Source organism: Pelodiscus sinensis, chromosome 19, assembly GCF_049634645.1.
Source record: "Pelodiscus sinensis isolate JC-2024 chromosome 19, ASM4963464v1, whole genome shotgun sequence".
NCBI lineage: Eukaryota > Metazoa > Chordata > Testudines > Trionychidae > Pelodiscus > Pelodiscus sinensis.
This window is the reverse complement of record NC_134729.1, coordinates 28183939-28208525: the sequence shown is the minus strand read 5'-3', so window position 1 is coordinate 28208525 and position 24587 is coordinate 28183939. Positions and strand designations below refer to the sequence as shown.

Genomic DNA, 24587 nt, shown 5'->3' with positions numbered 1-24587 from the left:
TATTTTAAGTGATTATATGGCCACAATAACTTAGGATATAGCCAGGAAACACGGGATTAGAAAACACAATGTGCACGCACACACACCATGGCTCAGCCAACTTTGCAGCTAAAACGTTAACTGATTCCCCTGAATCTTCCATGCTGGAATTCTCAACCTTAATGCTGTCTTAATGTTTAGATTTTGCATTTCATTTCCCTGATTTCACAAGAAATAAAGACTTAAACACAGAAAACGAGGTCACTTTTACCATGGCTTGTGCTCAGATGGAAATAAGCAGTTAGACACCTCAAAACAAAAGGATGTGCCAAATAAGTCTTTTTAGAAACTGTGTAGCACAAGATGGAAAAAGGTATTAACAGCACATGTGAACATGACACTCGGGCCCAAAACCGTATAAATATTGAACCAATTTTTGTCAAACTTAGCTTGTATGCTTCCATTATTGCAAACTGTAAACCAAGCTTGGTTTAAATCTTCTAAATTATAAAGGATTTGAAAGCACGAAGTCTCCAATTAGACTAGACGGAGAAAAAGGTGTATTTCTCCCACTCTGGTCTCATTTTTAAATGGGCTCCCACTGCGGACTGGCACCCGCTGCCACCCCGCACTGCTGCCTCTGTACCAGCGTGGGGTGGCTAGGGGCTCCCCAGGAGTGGGGCTGGGAGCACACAGGCTGCCGTCCCCATCCCTGGGGACTATCGAATAGTTGTGTAACTGCTAACATTTGATGCGGTTACACGATTATTCAATTATGCAGGATCTAACATCCCTAGCCATAGGACTGCATCATACTAAATATGCTGTAATGCTTTAGCTGGTATAGGGAAATGCAGCTCCTGGTGAAACATGACACTAACAGCGCACCACAAACCAACACCAAAATAGAACTTCACAAGGTATTTAAGCAAAGCACAACACAGACTCATAGAATCCCAGAGCTGGCAGAGACTTCAGGAGGTCATCGAGTCCAGCCCCCTGCCCAAGGCAGCTCAACCATCCCAGCCAGGGCTTTGTCAAGCTGGGACTTCAAAACCTCTAGGGAAGGAGATTCAACCCCCACCCTAGGGAGCCCACCCCAGTGCTTCACCAATATGAACTTCATTAGGAACGTGGCCCAGATCACTGGAATATTACCCCTGCTCTTTCCAAAACGTACCATAGGATTGTTAATGACCACAAGTGATTAAAAACTCGGTTTGTGCATCACCTGAAAGGAAACAGGCACAAAACAGAGTGCTAGGTGATTTCCTGTTGTGTTTTCTGCTTTGTTCACTATTAAAAGGGAGATTCCAAAGGCAGAAAGCTAACAGCAGTACCTGCAACCCGAGTACAATAATTCCTTGCATTCTAGTAGAGCATCATTTTAGCTAACAAGCGTTCATGAAGACTGTATAGGGTTATCTACTTTATATTTCCACTCAAGATATTGTGATGACATAATAATGTATGCTTCCAATGGCTGAAGTCACTGATAGCACCAAAACCAAAGCTCCCAATCCACCCACAGAAAGCTTTAAATACTATGAACTCAGAACTGCATGAAGGTAAGAGATTGGTCAGCTCAGAAAATAAAGCATTTAATACCGCACGTGATAACATGAAAGCCAGTCAACCTCAATGCGGGATGCATCAGTAAACAGTACAAACGTGGACACAAAGTGTTAAATGGACGAGCACTTAACATGCCTCAGCCAGCGAACTCTCCATAACCAAATGGCCAACTCCGCTGAACAAGGTACCTCAACTCCCTTATTTGCGCATATAAATTCTGATGATAAATTTGTATCTTTCAATTTGGCCAGACATTTTATTCAGTCTATAGGACTCTGGTCTCCTCTAAGCTTAAAAAGAAGTTTAACTTCTCCTACCAGATATTTTTCAGAAAATCAGATTCACTGCTTATTAAAAGGGCCTTTAAAATTACATGTAGTAGCACCCCCACGTGGCAGAATTGAAAACGACACTAATCTAAATCCTGCTGCAGCATTAATGGGGACCCAGTCAGCCAAGGCCTGCTGTTTCTTAAACCATCACAGCACTTCATGGGAGCGACAGCTATTTGCGCCCTAGAATAAGTATCCCTCAATTCCTGCATGGAAACCCCTTAAACAGCTCCCCGAGAGGCGCTCTGTGAAACAATTTGCCATGTGCCCTCCCCAGACACTGGATGGCCTACAAGCCCTGGGATGTTCTGAATTCCAACCAGAGACACTCACTATGCCTAGAGAGAGAGAAGTCCATGGGATCTGCTGGATGGGAGGAAGGCGAGTAGGAACTCAATTAAAAAGTGCTCCACTCCAATACTGAAGTCTAGACACTTGTTCCCAAAAGCACAGAACCTTCGCTGCCCTCAGGACCGACCCAACACCAGCCAAAGTTGGACATCAACAATACGTCTACACACACTAACTTCTGAGGAGCTAATAAACTTTTACCTCCGTTGAGGTCTATAGTCAGTCGTGCTCCATGGCAGGGTGGAGGACAAGTGACTGCAATCCAAGCCATTTCCTCTGAGGATATGCTAGTCAGTGGCCGAGGAAGTAATACCAAGAAATTCTTGCTGCTGACAGCTGCTAGAACCAACACCCATGACCTATGGCGCTGTGCTGAGGCTTATACTGAAAATAGTGTTCCAGGACACAAAGCCTTACGAACCTCCAGTTCATCTGAAAGATGAGGAGTTGTTTGCAGCCACCCTCATCTTCAGTATGAAAGGGCAGCCTGCAGAAACACAAGGTCCTGCCATATGAAGTTCTACCTTCAGGCTGGGATCTATAGTGTCCTCAGCCTGCACCTTCAATTCGAGGGACATGGGTGGCTACAGGAAGCATGGGGAACACAGGCTGTACTTTGGCTAACAAACCTTACTGGCCACAACAGCCAGCAGAGCTTACAGTCTGTCGTTTTCTTCTCTTCCACAGTGAAAACTACAGCACGGCCAGGTTTTTCTGGATGCGGCATTGGATAGCCATTTTCCTTCAACTGCTCCTCCGTCAGGAGATACTCCTTCAGTCTTCTGTACAAAGCAGCCCCTAGGGATCAAAGGAAAGGCTGATGTTGCACTACTGAAGCAGCAAGAATAGCAACCATTTCCTAAGTGGCAGCTGCACCACTCATTGCGTCTCTCACTGAGCCCCATTGTCTCAAGCTTGCTCCTACATCTTCTGCTCAGTGTTTAAAGAAGGGTGTTGGATTCCAAGGCCAACATTTTTCAAACGTGGGGGCGGACATGTGTGACCTGAGTATAGAGTTGTTCAGACCAGCACCTAGGTCTGACTTTTGGCCTTGGACTGGAAAAGCAGCCCAAAGCGGAATTCCTCTGAAGGGTCAGACTTTAGAACATTTCACTAGTGAGAGTGCACACTTGGGAGCTTGATACATTATTTCAATCTTTAAAATGTTTTAACCGATATATGGTTAATTGTGCCTGCCTTCCACCAGACCCCAGCCATTTGTCTCACGGTCAGGGGTTTTTTCCCTATTTTCTGCTTGGGCTTTCCTTTTTGTTAATTTCATTCCATTGTGCCTCGTACCACTCTCAGTAACTCTCTTCCATGCTTGGCTTTTACACCCTTCAAATACTCGAAGACTGGTGTGTTTCCTTCCAATATTGCTTAGCTGAGCTAGGGATCCATTCAAACGTTCCTCGTATGTCAGTCCCTCCAGCCGCTTAGTAACGTGTGTGACTTTTCACTGATCTCCCCAACAGCCTATCTATGTTGTTTGGCAACTGATTTGGTCCAACAGCGATAATGCCATGACAGGAGCTCTTTGCCTACAATGGGGCCTTTTAGTACACTGTTGCTAAACCATTAGGAAGTGAATCCTACAGAATATATGGAAATACATTAACGATGAATACAGACACTCTCGCCTTACGCAGAGGAACTCAGAAGAACCACACCCTTCTGGGGCAGGCAGGTAAAAGCAACCCCCAGTCCAGACAAGGCAAGTGAGTGAGATGGAGCATCCAAAAAGCATCTGCAAATCCGAGCTCATCAAAAACATTTTCTGACCACCTGTTACTTCGAAGCCATGTGAGCAGGATCACTGAATTCACCTCAAAGGGATGGCCCGGAAGAGGGAGGGCAGCTACAGTGCACAGCAGCAAGAGGTGGACTCAGTTTTCCCCAAGGGCAGGGGACAAAAGCCAAACATGCCACTGCAGTGAAGGAGCCTGCAGCTCTTAAACAGACTTAGGCACCCAGTATAGGCGGTGCACTGTTTGATAAGTGATCACGTGCAAAGCTGGGACCTGACGACAAAGCCCCATTGTCTCATGGAGCAGCGCTGTGCCGCCTTCCCCTACTCCCGCTCTGTTATACTTGCACCTCTGACCTGCAAGCTAGGGAGCTAGAGCAAAAGGGACTTACCTGTCAGGTCCTCTGCCCGCAAGCTCCCCGACTGGTTTAGTGTAAAGCTCGTCTTAGCAGCAAGTTTCCCGCCTAGCACAGCTTCGTGGGACACCACCTTCCTGTTACTGGTCTCTGTAGCGAGGGGGGAGAAGGGAAACAGGAATAATAAAGGGTCAAATACTCAGTGGCCACCCATCCCAAGTAGAGTCTTTACTGCTGCGGCTTGGGGCATGACACACAGCGGGAAGCTCGGGTACAGACAGGCTGGGTTGCTGGAAAAAGGATGGCTCCATTTACTCCCTTGGAATGTGTCTCTACTTCAGGAACTGGAATTTGTTTGGTGCTCTGAGACTGGCCTGGCACAGGCTCACTGCTCCTGTCAGCCTACTGTGGTTTTCCCAGGGGCAGCCAGAAAGTCTGTACAGTTCTACAGTGGACGCCCATCAGCCGCACGCTCACTGCTCTGGACCACACAAGCCTGTGGGCTAGGATAGCACAATCTGGCTTGTTGACGAACAGTGAACAATGCAGCCACACCGCCGGCCTGATTTCAGCCATGGGGACCGTTACCTCTTCTGCTGCACAGCATCCCTACTTGGCAGAAACGTGTCCTGAGAGCAAGCAGGCAATGCACCCTCTGCCCCAGCTCTGTAGCTAGGAAAGCGAGGCTGTTTCCTCCCTGCTTGAGAGCTTTCAAGGGGAGGCAGAATTCAGCTCTGCAGCATTTCTGCCAAAGACATCACCCACCGCTTTTTCTATCCAACAGTCTCACCAAGGCCTACAAGAGGGCCAGGGCCCTGCTAACTAGACTTCTACCCTGAATCTTTCACCCTGCTTCAAAAAAGAACCTCAGCACTTGGGAAGACATTCGATAATGGTTCACAGGTGCTTTGTACTCATCATTAACTGGCAGCTCTCCAAAAGGCCTGCCTCCCAAAGTTCAGACACCCTGACTAATGGCTGTGAAAGTAAAGGGGGAGGTGGCGAGGGAGGCTGAGATCAGAATTTTTTTTCACAAGAACAGCACAAATTGATTGTTTAATGTACCCTCTTGAGAGCCAATAATGAAATGTCTTAACCCTCCTCTCTTCTCTCTCGAAGCTTAATGCGAGTAAGAGATTTCTGGGGTGATGGACGAGTCTCTCACTTTGAAGGCACCATGCGAAAGTTATTCCATTAGCAGGATTTTTCATTTTAAAGAACTTGGGCTAAAAAAACCCCATTCTTGCAGCATGAGGTATAGACAGCCTACAAAGCAGCGGAGGACTTGTCTCTCAAGGAGGACTATTATAGCTAACTCCAGCTGGGTGCCTTTCTAACACAGTGCATCTGAGAAACGGGTCTGACTTTTCAATCTGTGTCACTGCTGCCTCTAATCCCATCCTGGGTTTGGATTTGAAAATCCTCATTGCAGTACGTACTGTTTACACAAGGCGGGGAATTGGGCACTAGACTTCTTAGCTTCTTTAATGTGTTCACTGCCACATTCAGGTAGATGTTCCTGCTGGTGCTGCGTTCATAAGCCACCTTCTCCTCTGATAGAGCCTGCAAACAATGTAGGTTGTTACCACCTGCTCATTTAGCATGACCAAGTTCAGCTGCGTGAGAGAGAAGCGATTCTTCCTGAACACAGCCCCCTCCTGCACTAGCAAAGTGATTGTCCGTGCAACTGGCACCAATGAAGCACTGTGCCGAGATACATGGCAAGACACACTAGTTCAGAAACTGCCTGGTGTCCTCTTACGTGTGTGGGAAAATAGGATTAACAGCAGGTCATGGAGGGGAGCATTTAAACACTAGCCATCAGAAACCACCTCCTTCCATGGAGACGTTTAACAGCTAGATTCATAGCGCAACTCTGGACTCTGTCTATGGAACAGGTGCTCACAGTGAGGCTGACAGCCACTGTGGGCCCCGGGGCAAGGAGTGGGCTATGGGCAACCAGCCCTCAGCACGGCTAGCCCTCAGTGCTGCCAGCCCACGCCCCCACCCCGGCCCTTAGAGCCGCATCAGGACATATTAATGTTGTATTAACAGGATACCGTGAGGCTCCTGAAAAATCAAGGCACCAAGACGCAATAGTGAGGTAACGAGCTTTATAGACCATGTCTGCACCCTACTCCTCTCGGTAGAGACTGACTAAATCTCCGGCATGCTTGGGAAGGACTTTCTAGACTAACGCTCTGGTTGCTTCAACTTCTCAGCCAGGAACCCAGAAGATGATTTCCCTAGGACCATGCATACATCTCCCAGCAGGGAGCAAGAAGAAAGTCTATCGGAGTTGTAATCTTCACCGTTTTTCTAAGGATCGTATTTCCCCTCCCGAAGCAGCAGCATTGGCTTCAGCACAGCTAGAAAACATAACCCCAAGTGATCACGGCAAACAGGAAAAAAGCCTTTCTTAAAGTCGTTCTGAAAAGTTGGTGCCAACACAGACCTTGTCAAATGCTTCCTGGGAGGAAGAGCAGAACTTCAGGCACTCGTCAATGAAGAGATTGAGATACCTTTGGCGAATATTCGTTGGGACTTTGGCACCAAACTCAGTGGGAATAACTGGCCTCGTTAAGCTAGCACTCTGAAGAGAAAAGGAAAGGAATTAAAAGGCTGTGCAGGGCCTGAGCAACAAATTGCTTTGGGTATCTGATGTTTCCCAGGTGTTATTAATAGTTCTGTGACTTCCTTTCTGAAAATCTGCTCAAACCCCAGTACAGTGTGTCTTATTTGCAGTCACAAAAACACCACTTGCAACTGCGCTGCTCCCCCACAGTATTTTTATTTTAAAGAGGTAGTGACATTTTTAGGATGCTTTGTTACAGCTGAGCGGAACTGGGCCATAAGAGTCCACATGGCAGACAAGTAGTCTCAGTGGCGTTAGATGCAAAGCTAGTATGTCTACATAGAAAAGTCTCCCACACCAGGAAAATTGTAGCACTTACATTAAAAGAGTCAAGGTTAGTGTGGTGACAAAGCATCACACTTCGTATCGGAGACATGACTGAATGAAATCAAACATAAAACCAATAGCCTGTGGTGCACATTTCCGATACTCCACCTGCAAAGAAGGGAAAATGGGAGGCTGGCAACACGCTAAGGGGCTGAGTTAAGATAGTTTGGCAACCTACCTGGATTTCCATACTCGCAGTTTGGGGTTCTCGTACGTTTAATTATGCCACTGAATTTCCTGTTTTTGTATGGTTTTCTGTGCGCCATCTACAATGTGCTTGTAAGAGCCTTTACAGTAAGCATAACTCGTACGCACTTTCTATGCTCTACAGATTTGTGTCTTGGAATACTAAATACAAATAGTCGACGTCTATATTGGCAAGATTTTGCGCAAATACTCTTTAACGCAAGAGTTTTTGCGTTGGAGTATTTGAGTAAGAGAGCATCTACACTGGCATGTGCTTTTGCGCAAGAGCATCCGTGCCAGTGTAGATGCTCTCTTGCGCAAGAAAGCTCTGATGGCCATTTTAACCATCGGGCTTTCTTGCGCAAGAAATTGATGTTGCCTGTCTACACTGGCCTCTTGCACAAGAACAGTTGCGCAAGAGGACTTATCCCTGAGCGGGAGCGTCAGAGTATTTGCTCAAGAAGCACCGATTTTATACATTAGAACATCAGTGTTCTTGCGCAAGTACTCGCGGCCAGTGTAGACAGGTGGCAAGATTTTGCGCAAAAGCAATTGCTTTTGCGCAAAATCTTGCCAATGTAAACGTAGCCATATTCTTTGTATTTGAGTATGGTACAACCAACCAGTGCAATCAGAGCTGGGACTGCAGCACACGCAGACAACTAGATCAGAGCTGGTTTGGGTATTTTGAACAAAATCAGCGGAGAAGTCACAGCAGGCTTGGCAGAGACCCAGCCCAGTTACCTGGTACAACCTTGCCCAGGACCCTGCGAGCAGCTAATCTGAGCTGCCATGGCTTCCCTGCTATTGTTGTTCAAGTTAGCTAGGTCAAAGCCAGCTAGGGCATGCCTCCATGTGCTGTAACTGCACCTAATGATTGCTGTGCAGACATACTCTAGATGTCAGCTTATATTACAAGCAATACATTTCAGTCTCTTCCTATAAACTGTATGGTCACATCTCAAAGCCACCCAACATTTCGGTACTGTTTTTGCCAATCTTTGCTCAAGAGAAGCCCAGGAACAGAACAGCCCACATGCTGCAAGCTAAGACTGAGGTGAACCAGGAGAGACTGTGGGGCAAAAGGAACCCGCAGCAACAACTGCTCCAGTAAAGATGAAATTTTGTTTTGCCATGCTACTGGCCCGGACTTGACAGGCAAAAAGGGTGCTTCTGTCAGTCACGGTTATTTAATCAAGTTAACTTAACACAACCAAAAATCACTCGTAGTGCTCATTAAGCTACAGCCTTTTTCAACATAAACTAAGGTGTGACTTTAAAGAGATGTAATTACACCAGGAGAGCTTCCTGCGTAGACAACTCGCCTTTTTCCAACTTAGTTGATGTCACTTGGGAAGGAGTCTGAGCTAAACTGAAAAAAGCCACTCATTCTGGAATAAGGGGGTGTTCACAAAGAGGGTTATACTGGTATAACTAGACCCATTTAAATTCACACCTCACATACAACTACAAAACCCTGAAGCTTTTCTGTGTAGACAAGACGTCACTCAGGTGAGTAACGATATTGAAGTGCACCCTTTTTGTTCAAACACTGAGAGCTGCAGCCTACGTGGCACTTTTCAAACACACAAGGTGACAAGGTCTGTGCCCCAAACAGCCACAAATCTACAGAGGATACAAACAGGGTACAGGCACAAGACAGGCGATCAGAGCTGGAATAAGATCACAATATATTAAACACTAGAATTCAGTTGCAGATATGTCCAGGTGGTTTTCAAAAGGTTACTTTTAGGACAGAAACCACATTTGCCATGAGGTCACTCTGAACGGAATGGTCAGAGGAGCATTTCCTCAAATACTTGTGTGTTTACACACTGCAGGTATGCACAGTAAGAGTGGGAAATCCACTTCGAACATGGCAGCAGTTATCTGAAACTCATTGCCTGGGAGCCTGCAGGTGCACACTGTTCCACTCAATCAAACCAGTGTGGAATAAAGGGAAAAGCCATACTACAGAGATGGGTTTGATACACCAAGAGAATGTTTTACCTGCAGACTGGGAGCATGTGCTATTCTTTTCTGTACAACAGTAGTAGTGGTCTTAGACGTCATGCCGGCTAGCGTACGGGCCTTCAGGGTAAGAGCCGGTGCCTCCGACTCACTGGGGACTGTCACGCTGCTGACTGGAATGGTTTTCTTAACGCCCACAGTGGCTACGGAATACAGAAACCGCACAGTTAGACAGCAATCCCAGCCACAATACTCATTTTCACTTGTCAGATTGAACACCCAACGCTCAAAGACTGGACTGCAAAATGGGATGCAGGAATGGTGGCAAGTTTAATTCCTTGTGCTTATCTGCCATGTCAATGGAGAAAGCACCGAGCAGGTCTGTTAAATGAGAGGGGATGTGTCTAACCCATGTAGTGATGATGGTGGAAGTTTCTGCTGAAATGTGCCATACAGCTAGTCTTTGATTTGGGAATTAGTGTTAGAATTGAGACATCTGTTCAATTTTGTCACTCTCCTACTCGCGATCAGTGTAAATGCTCCTGGGTTTTTCTTCCACAGTTCTGGATGTAATCCAATGGTCATTTTTATTTAATACAAAATGCACGAATGTCATGTACAGGCAGTCCCCGGGTTACATGGATCCGACTTACATCGGATCCCTACTTACAAACGGGGTGAGGCAACCCCACACTAGCTGCTTCCCCCCAGCAGACCAGGGAGACGTGAAGCTAGCGCCCCCCCCAGCAGACCAGGGAGACGTGAAGCTAGCCCCCCCCCCCCCACCCCACCCCAGCAGACCAGGGGGACGCGGAGCGGCTTTTCTCAGCAGATACCTCAGCTTGAGAATAAAGGACTGAGGGAAGTGAGGTGTGGGAGAATAAAACTGAGCTCTGGAGAAATGTTTGGCTAGAGTTTCCCCTACAATATGTACCAGTTCCAACTTACATACAAATTCAACTTAAGAACAAACCTACAGTCCCTATCTTGTACGTAACCTGGGGACTGCCTGTACTCAAATGGCGTGGGAAGGGCAGGTGAGAAAATCATTCTTAAGCCCTCAGAGCATCAGAAAGTGGACTCATTCATCACCTGATCAGAAGAGTTCTTGGTTGTTATTGGAAGTCCTTGTCCCCCTCCTGAGACAACACTTCTGTGATACAGCAAGAGGGAAGGGGCTCAGAGACTAAGCTCTAGACTCTCACACTCCCAATGACACTTAAGGCTTGTCCTCACTTCTGCACTACATTGATGCAGCCACACTGATGCAGCACGTATGGTGAAGATGTGCTATGTTAATGACAGAGCATTCTCCCACCAACATAATTACTTCATCCCAATGTGAGAGGAAGAAGCTGTGTCATAGGACACGTCTTTCACTATGGGCCAGATCGACGGGGCACTGACCTGTAAGAGGAGCAGCTAACCATTAATAGGCAATGTTTCCCTCTATGCTGTTAGAGGACATTCCGGGTGCATCTACACTGCACCCTTAGCTTGCAGTAAGCTACAAAAGTTACATAGCTTATTTCGTAATTTGGCACCAAATTTAAAAATAAACCACTATTCCTAAACGTCCCTTAATCCTCGTGGAATGAGGTTTACAGGGACGTCGAAATAGCGAGCCCATTATATTTTGAAATAACGGGCTTGTTTCAAAGATGCGGGATAGCTATTTCGGGATACTGGAAGTATTCTGAAATAGCGTCGCAGTGTAGATGTATCCTCCTTTCACACTACACATGAAGAAGTGGTTGGCTTTCTTTTCATACCCGGCATGATAGTTTTTGTATGAAGAAGGAAATAAAGATGCCAGAGTTTGTGTTTCCAATGAACTAATTTGTTGCAAGCTGCCCTCAACTTAAGGGGTGAAATGAGAAACACTAGGGCTGTGTCTATACTGGGCCACTTATTCCAGAAAAGCAGCCACTTTTCCGGAATAACTTGCCAGCTGTCTACACTGGCTGCTTGCTTTTCCGGAAAAGCAATGACGATCTACTGTAAAATGGTCAGTGTTTTTCCGGAAAAACTATGCTGCTCCCATTTGGGCAAAAGTCCTTTTCCAGAAAAACTGTTCCGGAAAAGGGTCAGTGTAGACAGCACAGCAGTCTTTTCCGCAAAAAAGCCTCGATCATGAAAATGACGATCAGGGCTTTTTTCCGGAAAAGCGCGTCTACATTGACCACGGATGCTTTTCCGGAAAAAGTGCTTTTCCAGAAAAGCATCCTGCCAATGTAGACGCGCTTTTTCCGGAAATACTTATAATGGAAAACTGTTCCGTTTTAAGCATTTCCGGAAAAGGGTGCCAGTGTAGACGTAGCCTAGAAGTACAGTGAAGGAAAGCAAACTATGTTAAGTTTCCTTTAACATAAATGCTTTCCCTAACTTGGTTTTAATGGTTTAGCATTGCTGAATTGATCCATTTATAAAGTTAATTGTCTAGGACGATAGTTTGTTTAGAGCTAAGAGGTATAATTTCAAGTCCTGTACTCTCTTAAAGTTAGATTTTAAAAGGTAAGGGCCTTAATTCCTACTAAATCATAGTTACATGAATAGGGAGTCCACTCTCAAACCAAAAAGAGAAAAAAAAAAGGTTAGTTTCTTCATTCTAATTTTTCTTTCTCCTCCTAATACCAGTTGATAGCCCACAGGTAATCCTTTAAAACAGGATACTACATCATCAAGATTGTTCTATAACTTACCTTGCAAAGGTGGCAGAGGACAAAGAAAACAGGGCTCCCTGGATGCTGTACGTGCTAAAGGTATCATAGGCCAAAAGAACCAGGACGCTTATCCCCCATTACCTACATAACATTCCTATGTCATAAAGTCAAGAAACAGCCCAATAATTTTTAAAACATCTTTTTATATCCAAAAAGTTCTAAATGGAGGGTTCTAGAGTCTGATCTCCAGATCTCCTTTGTGGGAGTACTGACAATACCCAGCGTGGTACTACAGTGGGGAAGTAAAGCTTATAGTGCTGTGAAAGCTTTTATCCTGACAAAAAGTCAACACAGATTTTTCTACTTTTTGAACTTGTGTCTCTCTGAGGTAGGAATATGAACATGAAACGTGCAAAGTCATTTGTGCCCAAAGAAAGAAAAAGAGTATCTAGCGGCAGGATTCAATGGTCACTGAATGCTGAAGAGAAAGGGGCAGGTGGAGTTCTGCCCTGGCACGCAATTACAATTCGCATGTTGACATTTCCAACAAGCCTGAAAACCTAACATACCCAACAGATATTTTATGCAAACAAGGGACTCAAAAGAAAGGCGTTACATTTTAAAAAATACAAGTTTTGGACAAACTTGGGAGATTACAACCTGATGATACCACTGCCACAGGCTAAGTGAAATTTTGGTATGAACAAATTTAAAAAAGAATTAGAACTACACAGAAATAAAATCAAAAAGCCATTCACAGAAATTACAGAACTTTTCCATTATTTTGCCAACATTTCTGATCCGAAATACAAAGGTTATAGGTTGAACCCTGAACAGAAGAGGCCAAATCATGACTGGTGGAAAATAAATTCATACCATCTCATCCAGCCTTTAAAACCAAAAATCCAGCTTTCTACACCTTAACTATGGTTGTGAAGGCAGTGATGGAAAACTGAGGAAGGAAAGTCAAAGCACACCTGCCTTCAGAATTTGCCATTTTCTAGAAGACCTCAACTCCTGTCCAGCTGTCTTAAGTTCAGTCCAAAAGGTTCAAATTAGTCTGAATTTTGTAATATGCTACATACTGAAAAAACAAATAAGTTGGTACAAACATATCCAGATTAGTGATGTAATAGTGTATCCGATTAACCAATAAGCAAAATCTTACAGATTAATGCTATAGATTGCATATGTATTTCACCCCACCAGTAAATTTTTTTAGCAGGCTGGCCAGCAGCCCAGCACAGTTCTAGTTCACGCCGGGTCTGAGACACACTCTAAATGCAGAGCTGCAGTGGAAGTAGATTAGAATCAAGGCAGGCAGGCAACCTGGCTCAGTTCTGGCTCATAACAGGTCCAGGAGCTCAGCCCACCCCTGGACAGAGGCTGCTGACACCCCATGCTGCTGCCTCTCTATCAGAGGCAGCCGCGCAGAGCAACAGGCAGCCGGTCCATGAGGGGCTGGTTTTTAAACTGGCTCCCCTCACAGACCAGCTCCCCCATCTGGCACCTGTATTAGAGGCAGCAGCAGAGAGCAGAAGAGAGCTCTTCGGGAGAGAGCACTTGCTGCTGACCCCACCACCAGAGACTATAGAATAGTCGAGTAACCGATAAGAATTCATGAGGTGAACAGACTATTCAATTAACTGATAATTAACATCCCTAATCCAGATCTATAAAAGTGCTTTAGGCCTAACTAGCGAAGAGAATGGAAACTTGATAATGGCATCCTTGTCTTACTAACAAAATGGCAAAGCTGTTCGTTCTGGACAACCTGGCTGAGGAGGAACAAACAGGCTCATGACGTGGATCACACATGCATTTTGTGTTGCATTGCAAAAACTCGTGTGTGTTTTCTAGAGTTTCTTGAAAACAAACCGTGGGATTTTTCAGTTGGGGGGAGAGGGAATCGGAAAATCACAACATCCCAGATTTCTGTCCCATCACACACAGATTTGAATATCACTAATGCTACCTCAACCCGAGGAACATTTCTGGTTTCCCGCAGTCTCGCTGTAAAACACCTGGCGCTTTTACGATCTTTAAAAAATTCTTAAGGAGACAATGTCATTTTAGTGGGAGAAAGCGAAGGGGCCGCGGACAACGGACGCTAGCAGTGACTTACCCTGCTTTGCGGCTGTGGAAAGTGCTGCGTTTGGCACGTGAGCAATCCTCCTCTTCCCTCCTGGCAAGGCAAGGGAGGCCCTTTGGACTGCCACAGCCAGCTGTGCCGCCTGCTGTTGTGCCAGCTGAATCCTCCGGTAACAGACCTCTTGGGCAGTTGGCGGGCGGTACGGTCGGATCACAGGCTTGCTCGGGACATCTGCCTGTAGATACACAAAGTTTTCTAAAACGAACCTGTTTGTTGCTGAAGTCGATACCCTACCGCTTTTTTACAACTCTAGGTCCCTAGGTTTAGGCTATCGCTATTAGGTTGCCAACCCTCCAGGACTGTCCTAGAGTCTCCCGGAATAAGAGTGTGTCATGTGATGAAACCTCCAGGAATATGTCCAAAACTGGCAACCCTGTCCATGGCTATTCTATGGAGCTCTGCTAGTGCAGACACATTAAATCAATGGGACAGAGCTCTTCAGGCGGCTTAGCTACTGCTGTTTGTGGGGGCTGGAATAATTATGTCAGCAGGACAACTTCTCCCATAGACATAGTGTTGTCCACACCAGATCTTACATCATTGTAATCTGTGTTGCTTGAGGATGTGGGGGGGAGAAGAGTGGCATTTATTCACCCTCCTTAATAGCTTAACTTATGCTGTAGCATGTACCCAGCCTTATTTTGTTTATAAAGAGTTGTGCATCTCAACTGATGGAAATGAAGTCATGCTAGTCTTCCAGAATAGTTACTTCAGGCAGCTCTCTTCAGTTTTAGTTTGTTTAAAAACCCAGTTCACTTGTGTTTACAGGACCAGAACAGAACGACTAGAATTCAGGGGTCTGTTCATTCATTAGAACAGCCCCCTTCTGAAAAGCACATGGCTCATTTCAAACAGTAATTATATACACCAAAATTACACCTGCATTTTCTTTCATGTGAGAATTCAATATGCCAGAAAGGTGCCAGAATGCGCAGCAATGAAGACTGAAATGTTCTAGCACGAGAACACAAACCAAAGAGGCAGTGGCAGTCCAAACTCTCTCACCCTTCCCACTCCCCGTATCTCAAACCTGACTGCTTGGATACACATCTAGTGTCTTTCAGAAGGGAGTGGAGTTTCTACAACCCATTAAATACCTGACCTCTTTGCTGAGACTACAAACTAGAAAGCTAATCAGCAGCTACTGTTTTATTGCTGTCTGATGTGGATATCTGGGCTCCGCAGTAAGAATAAATAACCAACAGACAATAGCTTCAGATTACTGCAGAATTGAACTGTGAGGTTTCCTACCTTCCCACCCTTAAATCTGCTCTCAAAAACTCAACTAAAGGACACCTCCTTTTCTTTCTGGTTTTACTTTAGCTCTTGAGATGTCAGTGGCAAGGTACACAATTGCAATAATCCCATCGGGGTGCACACAGCAATATTGTGAATCTAACTCTGCATGCATACACATGGTAAAGGTTTTCTGATAATGAAGGGAAAAGTTAAGGGTTCTATAGCATGACATGAAAGTAGCAGGCAACAATACCACTTCCTAGTCAACCCTATCTTTCCAGATCAGGGTTTCCCAACCTATGGGTCGGGACCCAAATATGGGGCGCCATTACATTTCAAAAGGGTCGCCAAGTGTCTCCCCAGGTGGCTCTGTCCCTCTCCTCCCCCTGCTTTTGAACTGTCTTGGGTCATCAAATCTTCCTGCATTGTCAAAATGGGTCACATCTGGAAAAGGCTGGGAACCGCTGTTCTGGATCATGATTTAATGTCCAAGCCTAGGTGCACACTGTTGCTGAGCACAGCAAGACTGCTGTTAGCCTAGACAGTGACTGCACTATGACTACCTCACGTCTTTGAAAAGTGTTTTGGGGTTGGTAGCTGCATTAAGAAAATGTATCTAAAGATACATAAATGCCTAACGTACATATTTACAATGCATATTTGAGTTACATTTCCAACCCATTTACTTCAATCTCTTATCTCTTTTAGTTTATAAAAAGAGTCTTATCAAACAAGTGAACTGGCTGAAGATATGTAATTAGCTAAAATGCACTGCACTGAGCTCAGGGCTCAAACACCCTTTCCCAGGCTGACTGGAAAGAAGAACAATCCATTTTGGAAATCCTGGTCAAAGCAGTGCTTAAACCTCCACTCATCTCTTGCTGCAACATAATACTGAATAAATAACCTGTCTTCAACAACTGAAGAGAAAAACTATGGAAAACAAATGAAAAATTGGAATGAAAGAAAAGTATGTCCGTTTTCTTGTTTTGTGAATACGCTTTTAATTCAGATGTGTAAAAAAAAGGTGTAAAATCAGTTACTCAGCTGGTTAAAATGGAGCAAATACAAAAAAGGGAAACATCCCCTCGGATTTATAGTGCTTCAGACTCAGGCAAATACACTATGTTAACCTTTTTGCTTTTGAAAGACAAAACTTAATAAGCTGTTTTAAATGCACAGAGTAACCGGTACAGTAACTGTGATCTAATGAAGATATTTATACCAGCAGAACATGAAAATGTGCCACTGTGCCAGTGCATTACAATGCAATTCTACTTACAGGGCTGGTAACTGGTTTTGCAGAAGGTCAATGGGAGTTTTGCCATTAACTTTACTGGAAGTAGAACTGTATTTCAGAGTGAAATTATTCAGTGGGGAAAAGAAAACTGCCATGTAACAGGGTTCCACTGCCAACACTTCAGTCATCTGCCCTAGGATTTGGTGGTTTCATGGACAGTCTGTGTGGTTTCCTAATACATTTTGATCATATGATAGGAGAGAAATCTCATTAACCCTGTCTCCAAACGGTACGCTTGCTAATGCGGTTTACACTTACATTTCCTTGCTTGGCAAGATGCGAGATCCTCCTTTTCTGGCCAGGAAACAGAGTGGTTAAAGCATCATCCACCTTTTCTTCACTTGCCTCCTCTTTCAGTGGCTACAAAACAAAAGTGCAAACTTCCAGAATTGAATGGACTCAAGTTGCTACTCCCTGGGGAGGCTTGGAAAGCCTCTCTCTGTGATAATGGAACCCTAAAGAGAATTGCTTCCAGGCAGCAGGGGAGCACAAACTGCTACCAGCTGCTAAACTACTGAAGGGAGCTAGCTTTCCAAAGAAGAGGCGCCAGTGAAGCATTTGAATAACAGCATTATTGTTCCCACCCATGCAGCCTTTCCATAGACCTTACAATAGGATGCCTTGGTATAATCCAATGCAGACACTATTCTCATGGCTGCCCTTAAAGATTGAATGCTTCAACCATGCTGTTTACCTGCCAACCACTTACATACCTCAATATGTTAGCAACATTTTTAAAACCAAGGAATGTAAATAAACTCTAGATCAGTGGTCACCAACCAGTAGATTGGGATCTACTAGATGATCTTGGAGCCTCTGACAGGTGATCCTGACTGGTTTGGCCAAGAGGTTATCAAGCCCAGCACTTTAGCTGCCCCCCACAGACTGCTGAGCATTTCCTGCCCTTTGCCTTGGAGCTGTCCCCCCAGGAGCTACGGAGCAGAGAGGGGGCACGGCAGGACTTGTGATGGAGTTTGCTGTCTGCTTTTGGGAGTGGTGCAGGACCAGGACAGGGGTGAGCCTGCCTTAGCCCCACTGCACCACTACCCAGGAACCACCTGAGATAAGCAGTGCCCAGCTGGTGCCCACATCCAGAAACCTTACCCCAATCATGAACCCCCTCCTGCATCCCAAGACCCTGCCCTAGCCCTGAGCACCCCGCATCCAAACCTCCTCTAGTCCCCCTACTGCCTGCCCCAGGTTCAGCTCAGAGCCCCTCTAGACTCCTTAATCTAAGACCAGAGCCTGCATCCCAACCCTCTGCCCCAGACTGGTGAAAATGAGGGAGGGAGGGGGATGGAAGGAGGATAGAGTGAGCAGGGGTGGGGCCTCAGAGAAGGGGCACAAAGGAGGCAGGGCAAGGATATTTGGGTTTCAGGTAGATCTTGGATTGCATTTAAATTCAAAAAATGATCTCATGCTTAAAAAGGTTGGAGACCACTGCTCTAGACTGATTAATTCTGGGGACCACAATGACCTCTCACAGAGCAGACCCTGAAAACCTGCAGGGCGCAGAAACTCAATGCCACGGTGCTGCATTTAAGAGCTAATGCGCCATCTACAAGACAAATCCATTGAGACACAGCGATGCCAGAGAGATGCTTTGTTCACAAGGCAGAAACCAAGAGCTGAACAACAGGTTTGTTGTAGAGGAGATGCTGATTAAAGCGCCTGCTTCCAGACACTTGAATTGCCAGAATAAAAGCCGTTTTTGGGTTGACACCTCAGGCTTGTTACCAGCAAACAGACAAACCAACCAACCTATTCTGATAAAACTCTAGTTAGCTGTTTGAGCTATGCAGGCATGTGCAGTAAGTGTTTCACATATTAACTTGTTTAGAGCTGTATCTGTGCTCTGGTCATTCTTGTTTTGAATGCTCCAAAAGAGCCACCAGCTGAGTTCTCAAGGGAGCCAACTTTAACATTCAGACACAAAGCTATAGACCTGATCTTAAGAAAAGCTCAGTTCTCACTTAAGCATATAAACAAGGGCCAGATTTTCAAAAGAGCAGCACACCTTGGAGTTCTTGCTGAGGCATTTATGACCAAGCTCTCAAAACTGCTCAGCTCTCAGGGGCCTCAAGAGAAGATTAATTCTTTTTTACATCTGACCACTTAGCATTCTACAGTCTTTAAGGCCAGAAGGTACCTTCAGACTAGGGATGTGACTCTGTACTCATGTACATGGTTAACCAATGAGCCTGGCTCATTGGTTAACCTTCACGGTTACACTCAGCCTCCCAGCCTCCCCCCCCCCCCCCGCACAATGTCCCTGATTTTTCAGTGGTTACATGGTTATCTAAATAAATGCATTTTAACATCCTTGCTTCAAACCATCTACTCTGACCACCTACAGATACATGTCATTACATTTCACTCAGATACCCTACATTAAACCCAAACACTTTAGTTAGATCAAAACATTCCTGTTCTCAAGAGACTAAACTTGAGCAATGATAGGCAACCAAGACTAGCGAGTGGGCGGCATAAGTGGCACTCCTTTGGCTCAATGGGATTCCACCTGCAGCCTGCGCACGCCTCTTTGTTCACTTCCCCATGGCTCTCTCAAACAGGGGCACTGGAGTCCCCGCTTCCTCCCTCTCCCCCTCCGTACTTTCGAAGCACCAAGGATCTGCTGATTTGCACTCTATCCCTGCTCCTCCCCCTTCCTCCCAAAGCTTGAACACTGTAAATCAAGACCTGTGGGGAAGAGGAGCAGACAGGGGGTCTGGGAGCCATAGGTGGAACCCCAGTGGGCCGCATGCAGCCCGCACGTTGCCGGCCACTAGACTACACTGTATGCTACAGGCAAAGAATAGGAAAGACCTATGCCCAAGGCCCCCCCAATGGCAGGAAACAGATTAGATGAGATATATCCAGATAACAGGATCATCCTGCTGGGGTTAAGTACCAGAATAGAAGCTGTTGTGCACTAAGCTCTTTTAAAAATCTGGTCTTATAAATATATTCAAAATTAACAACTCATTGAGATCTGGGGCTTCGGGTTGCATTTAGAAGCGAGAGGCTCCTGTCCCCCTCCCCCCGCCAATAAAATAACAGGTGTTATTTCAGTGTGCAATGCTACATACATTCATATACAGTATTTTTTTAAACCAGAGCATTATATATACAGTAGCCCAATGTCTGAGAGTCTAATGCTGAAATGCTGGCTGTTCCCTCTAGGCGGCGCTGTTGCCTGAAATGCTGGCTGTTCCCTCTAGGCGGCGCTGTTCCCTGAGATACTGGCTGTTCCCTCTGGGCGACACTGTTGTTGAAATGCTGGCTGTTCCCTCTGGGCGGCACTGTTCCCTGAGATACTGGCTGTTCCCTCTAGGCGGCGCTGTTGTTGAAATGCTGGTTCCCTCTGGGTGGCCCGTGCTGCATGGGGAGTGCAGGGCCCAAATGGTCGCTTGCGCCGCTTGTTCCCCTGCAGTGGCCCGGCTGAGCGGCACAGAAATCAGCTGAGCACCACTGCAGGAGGCGAAGGGGGGGCGGGACAGCGACGTGCAGCGTGACAGCGGCTCCAGGCCCCGCCCCCGGCCGTGCACGTCACCGCCTTGCCCCCCTTCGCCTCCTGCCGTGGCACTCGGCTGACTTCTGCGCCGCTCAGCCAGGCCGCCGCGTGGGAGCAAGAGGTGCAAATGACCGTTTGGGCTCCATGCTCCCCATGCAGCACGGGGAGTGCGGAGCCCAAACAGCCGTTTGGGCTCCACGGTCCCCCCACGTGAGAGGCAGGAGTGGGAGAAGAGAAAGAGACAGAGAGAGAGAGGCAGGAGGGGGAGAAGAACTGAGGGGGGGGGGGGAGGAGACAGTAGGAGGAGGAGAGAGAGACAGAGCGAGAGACCAGAGGTTCAGGAGAGAAGACCGACATGGAGGAGAGACCTGAAAAATCCCGTCTTATGACTGGCTAATTGGCTAGTACCTAAATAAACACCTATTCAGAGGCATCTTCCCCTCTTAGAAGACAAACTTCTCCATAACAACTCTGCCCTCTTAATCTTCAATAGAAATGGGATACAAAGGAAGGAATCTTTCTCCAGAAAGGGAAAAGTAAAGCTTTCATAAAGGAACATAAAATGTTAGGGGTGCAAGGAGCAGATCATCGCTCTGAGAAGGAACCACACATATTACCCTATGAAGATTTCCAGTCTATACCATAACACTGCATTTACAGTTTCACTGAAGTGAATTAGAGCTCTCATTCCAGTACATTTTATGGGGAATAAGCGTTTTAAGAACTCCACCATTTTTGCACTATGCAACATTTGGAAAGCTCTAAGATGAGGATAAACATTTCTTGCTATAGTAAACTGGCATGTTGTTAAACTCTTCATGTAAAATTGTTGGTGTACAGTTTATTATTATTGTTGGGACTTTCTTATTAAAGCATGAGGCTTTTGAGAATGGAAGCACAGACAATTAACTGATCTCTGCCCATCCTTTCCTAAACACCATCAAATGAATACTATGATTAAGCAGTAATTAATTTCTTCTGAACTATTAAACCAGCGGAATCAAGTAAACTGAAAACTCCTTTATAATTTCTTCTACAGGTTGGACCTCCCTGGTGCAGCACCCTTGGGACCCGAGTTGTCCTGAACAAGGGAGCTGCTGTACCAGGGGAGGTCAGTGCTCCCCTGCTGGCTGCCCGCTCCCAGGCTCCTCTCCCTGGGGCTCCCTGCCCTGCTCTGCCCCCCTCTAATGCTGGCCAGGCAGGGGCTCCCCATGCTGTTGCCCTCAGGCTGCCTCAGCGTCCCCCGGGTCTCCCAGCCAGGACTGCCTTGACACTGCAGCCCCACTGCCACAGGGTGTTCCCCAGGGTTCTCCAGCTGGAGCCACTCTACCCCACTGGAGATTCCCAAGTGTTCCCCAGCCGGGGCCACTGCCTCTACCAGTTCCGCTTCAGTTGGGGGGATCCCTGGCCGCGGGTCCCCAGCAGTCACCTGGTCCAGCTGACGCCAGGAGCTCCCGGGCCCGGCCGCCACTTGACCCCACTGATGCCGGGAGTTCCCTGACCAGGGCGGGCGCTCCACAGCTGCTGCGAGGCCCAGCTGCTGCTCCTCAGCCCTCGCATTCTCTCAGCTAGCTCCTGCTCATGGCTCCAGGGCTCTTGGGTCCAGCAACATCCGTGGCCCGAGCCAGAGTCCTGGATTTGGGAGATTCAACCTGTACCAAAGTTCTAACAGTGCCACAAATGTCATTACTTGTCAGCAAGAGACAGCATTAGGCTCTGATTGGGGCCATTACAGAAAGTAACATCTAGAATCAGAAGCTTTATCAGTCAATCATTCTTTCAGGGAGCAAAATTCTCTTTCCCGAACAGCAGTTGTCACTTCAGTTGAGACCCACCAGCAACTTCTCAGGTGCTTAGGAGCATGTGTCTTTTGGTGTCATACCATTGTTCAATACCTGCCAAATGCATCTAATTATCTCCACTTCATCTCTAAAACCTTCCTCCTACTAGAGCGAAGCCATGCAACACACCTGTCTCAGCTAAATGCAACTCTTAATGATTCTCCTTTGCAGTCATAAGTGCCTCCCTAAAAGATAAGAGTGGCCATAAAGATTTTGAGGGGGTTCTTTGAATACAGGAAGTCAGGATTTTTCTAAAGTCTACTCCCTGTTTCATTTCCAGAAAAACTTGCTATGGTGCCAGTGAAGTGGTCCCCAACAGAAAACTTGACAGCATTATATCTGACATGAAATCAAGAGCTTCTGTTCATTTACACCCAGCTCTCATTGTCGAGTTAACTCATGTCAAAAAGATGGAGGATGAGATTAGTTTGTTTCTAGCCCATCATCCCTGAGGCCATTAAAGGATTATTGCTGACTGTGTTTTCTAGTACTTTACCCTATTTAGTTTTAAATGTCTCCATGGATGGGGCTTTCTACACTTAATTCAGAGATTATGCCATAACCATAGGGACCCCGCTGCCAGGCAGCATTTAAGATAAATGTTCTTTTGCTTTATTTCATTCCTCCAAATACCTTTAGCAAGTTTCCCCTCCCACTTCAGGGTTGACACTACTCATAGATGGAGGACAGGAATCCTTATGCAGGACTCAACTATGAGAGTTTACAATGGCAAACATGGAGGCTTTGAGAGGTTCCCTTTGAAAGTATCAACTAGATCAGCGGTTCTCACGCTGTGGGTCAGCACCTCCAAGTGGGTCACGGCTCCATTTTAATGAGGGCTTCAGCCCTGGATCCCGGGGCTCAAGTTACAGGCCTCCACCAAGACTGAAGCCCTTGGGCTTTGACTTTGGCCCACCTGCATGCATCTGTGGGGCTGGGGCTTGGGCTTTGTCCTTCTCACATACCCCAAGGCCGCGGTGCTTGGGCTTCGGTCCCCCTCCTGGGTCATGTAGTAATTTGTGTTGTCAGAAGGGGTCACAGGACAATGAAATCTGAGAACCCTTGAGCTAGATAATACCCTGATTTCCCACTAAATAGGAGTTATTGGCCAGGAAGACAGGAAACAAAAGGGTAGGAATAAATGGTACATTTTCAGATTGGAGAGGGGTGTACCCCAAGGGTCAGTCCTGGGACCAATCCTTTTCAACTTATTCATAAATGATCTGGAGAAAGGGGTAAGCAGTGAGGTAGTAAAGTTTGCAGATGATACCAAACTGTTTGGGATAGTCAAGACAGAAGCAGACTGTGAGGGACTCCAAGAAGATCTCACCAAACTGAGTGATTGGGCAATACAATGGCAAATGAAATTTAATGTGGATAAGTGTAAACTAATGCACATCGGGAAAAATAACCCCAACTATACGTACAGTATGATGGGGGCTAATTTGGCTACGACAAATCAGGAAAGAGATCTTGGAGTTATCATGGACAGTTCTCTGAAAACTTCCATGCAGTGTGCAGCGGTGATCAAAAAGGCAAATAGGATGCTAGGAATTGTTAGGAAAGGGATAGAAAATAAGACCCAGAATATCTTACTGCCCCTGTATAAAACTATGGTACGCCCACATCTTGAATACTGTGTACAGATGTGATCTCCTCACCTCAAAAAAGATATTTTGGCCTTGGAAAGGGTTCAGAAAAGGGCAACTAAAATGATTAGGGGTTTGGAACTGGTCCCATATGAGAAGAGGTTAAAGCGACTGGGACTTTTCAGTTTAGAAAAGAGGAGACTGAGGGGGGATATGATAGAGGTCTATAAAATCATGAGTGGTGTGAAGAGGGGCAATAAAGAAAAGTTATTTATTAGTTCCCTAAATAGAAGAACTAGGGGACACCAAATGAAATTAATGGGGAGCAGGTTTAAAACTAATAAAAGAAAGTTCTTCACACAGTGTGTAGTCAACCTGTGGAACTCCTTGCCAGAGGAGGCTGTGAAGGCTAGGACTATAATAGAGTTTAAAGAGAAGCTAGATAATTTCATAGAGGTTAAGTCCATAAAAGGCTATTAGCCAGGGGATAAAATGGTGTCCTTGGCCTCTGTCTATCAGAGGCTGGAGAGGAATGGCAGGAGACAAATCGCTTGATCATTGTTTTCGGTCCATCCTCTCTGGGGCACCTGGTGCTGGCCACTGTCGGTAGACAGGATACTGGGCTAGATGGACCTTTGGTCTGACCCAGTACGGCCATTGTTACGTTCTTATATTCTTAGGAAATACTATAGGAAGAAGTAGTCTACCTAGGTGAATTGTCTAGGTCTTGGGTTTCCTGCACACCCAAACCCTACACCTAGCCACCTGATTCCTCCTTGGTCCTCCACTCAATTCAGTTAGAGTCAGCCACACTAGCCTATTTTCACCAT

The 24587-nt window shown here is 46.1% G+C and overlaps 1 protein-coding gene across 2 annotated transcripts in view; it reads right to left on the bottom strand.

Annotated features, from left to right (window-relative positions):
- Positions 1-24587, bottom strand: part of REXO1 (RNA exonuclease 1 homolog) — a 76198-nt gene that overhangs the window by 17091 nt on the left and 34520 nt on the right. For both annotated transcript variants that reach the window (XM_075903238.1, XM_006128983.4), the window contains exons 3-9: positions 17072-17173; positions 14248-14449; positions 9499-9662; positions 6796-6933; positions 5780-5903; positions 4377-4490; positions 2898-3035 (exon numbers count right to left, since the gene is read on the bottom strand). In XM_075903238.1, coding sequence (XP_075759353.1) covers positions 2898-3035; positions 4377-4490; positions 5780-5903; positions 6796-6933; positions 9499-9662; positions 14248-14449; positions 17072-17173 — 982 coding nt within the window. The remainder of the gene's footprint in view (positions 1-2897; positions 3036-4376; positions 4491-5779; positions 5904-6795; positions 6934-9498; positions 9663-14247; positions 14450-17071; positions 17174-24587) is intronic.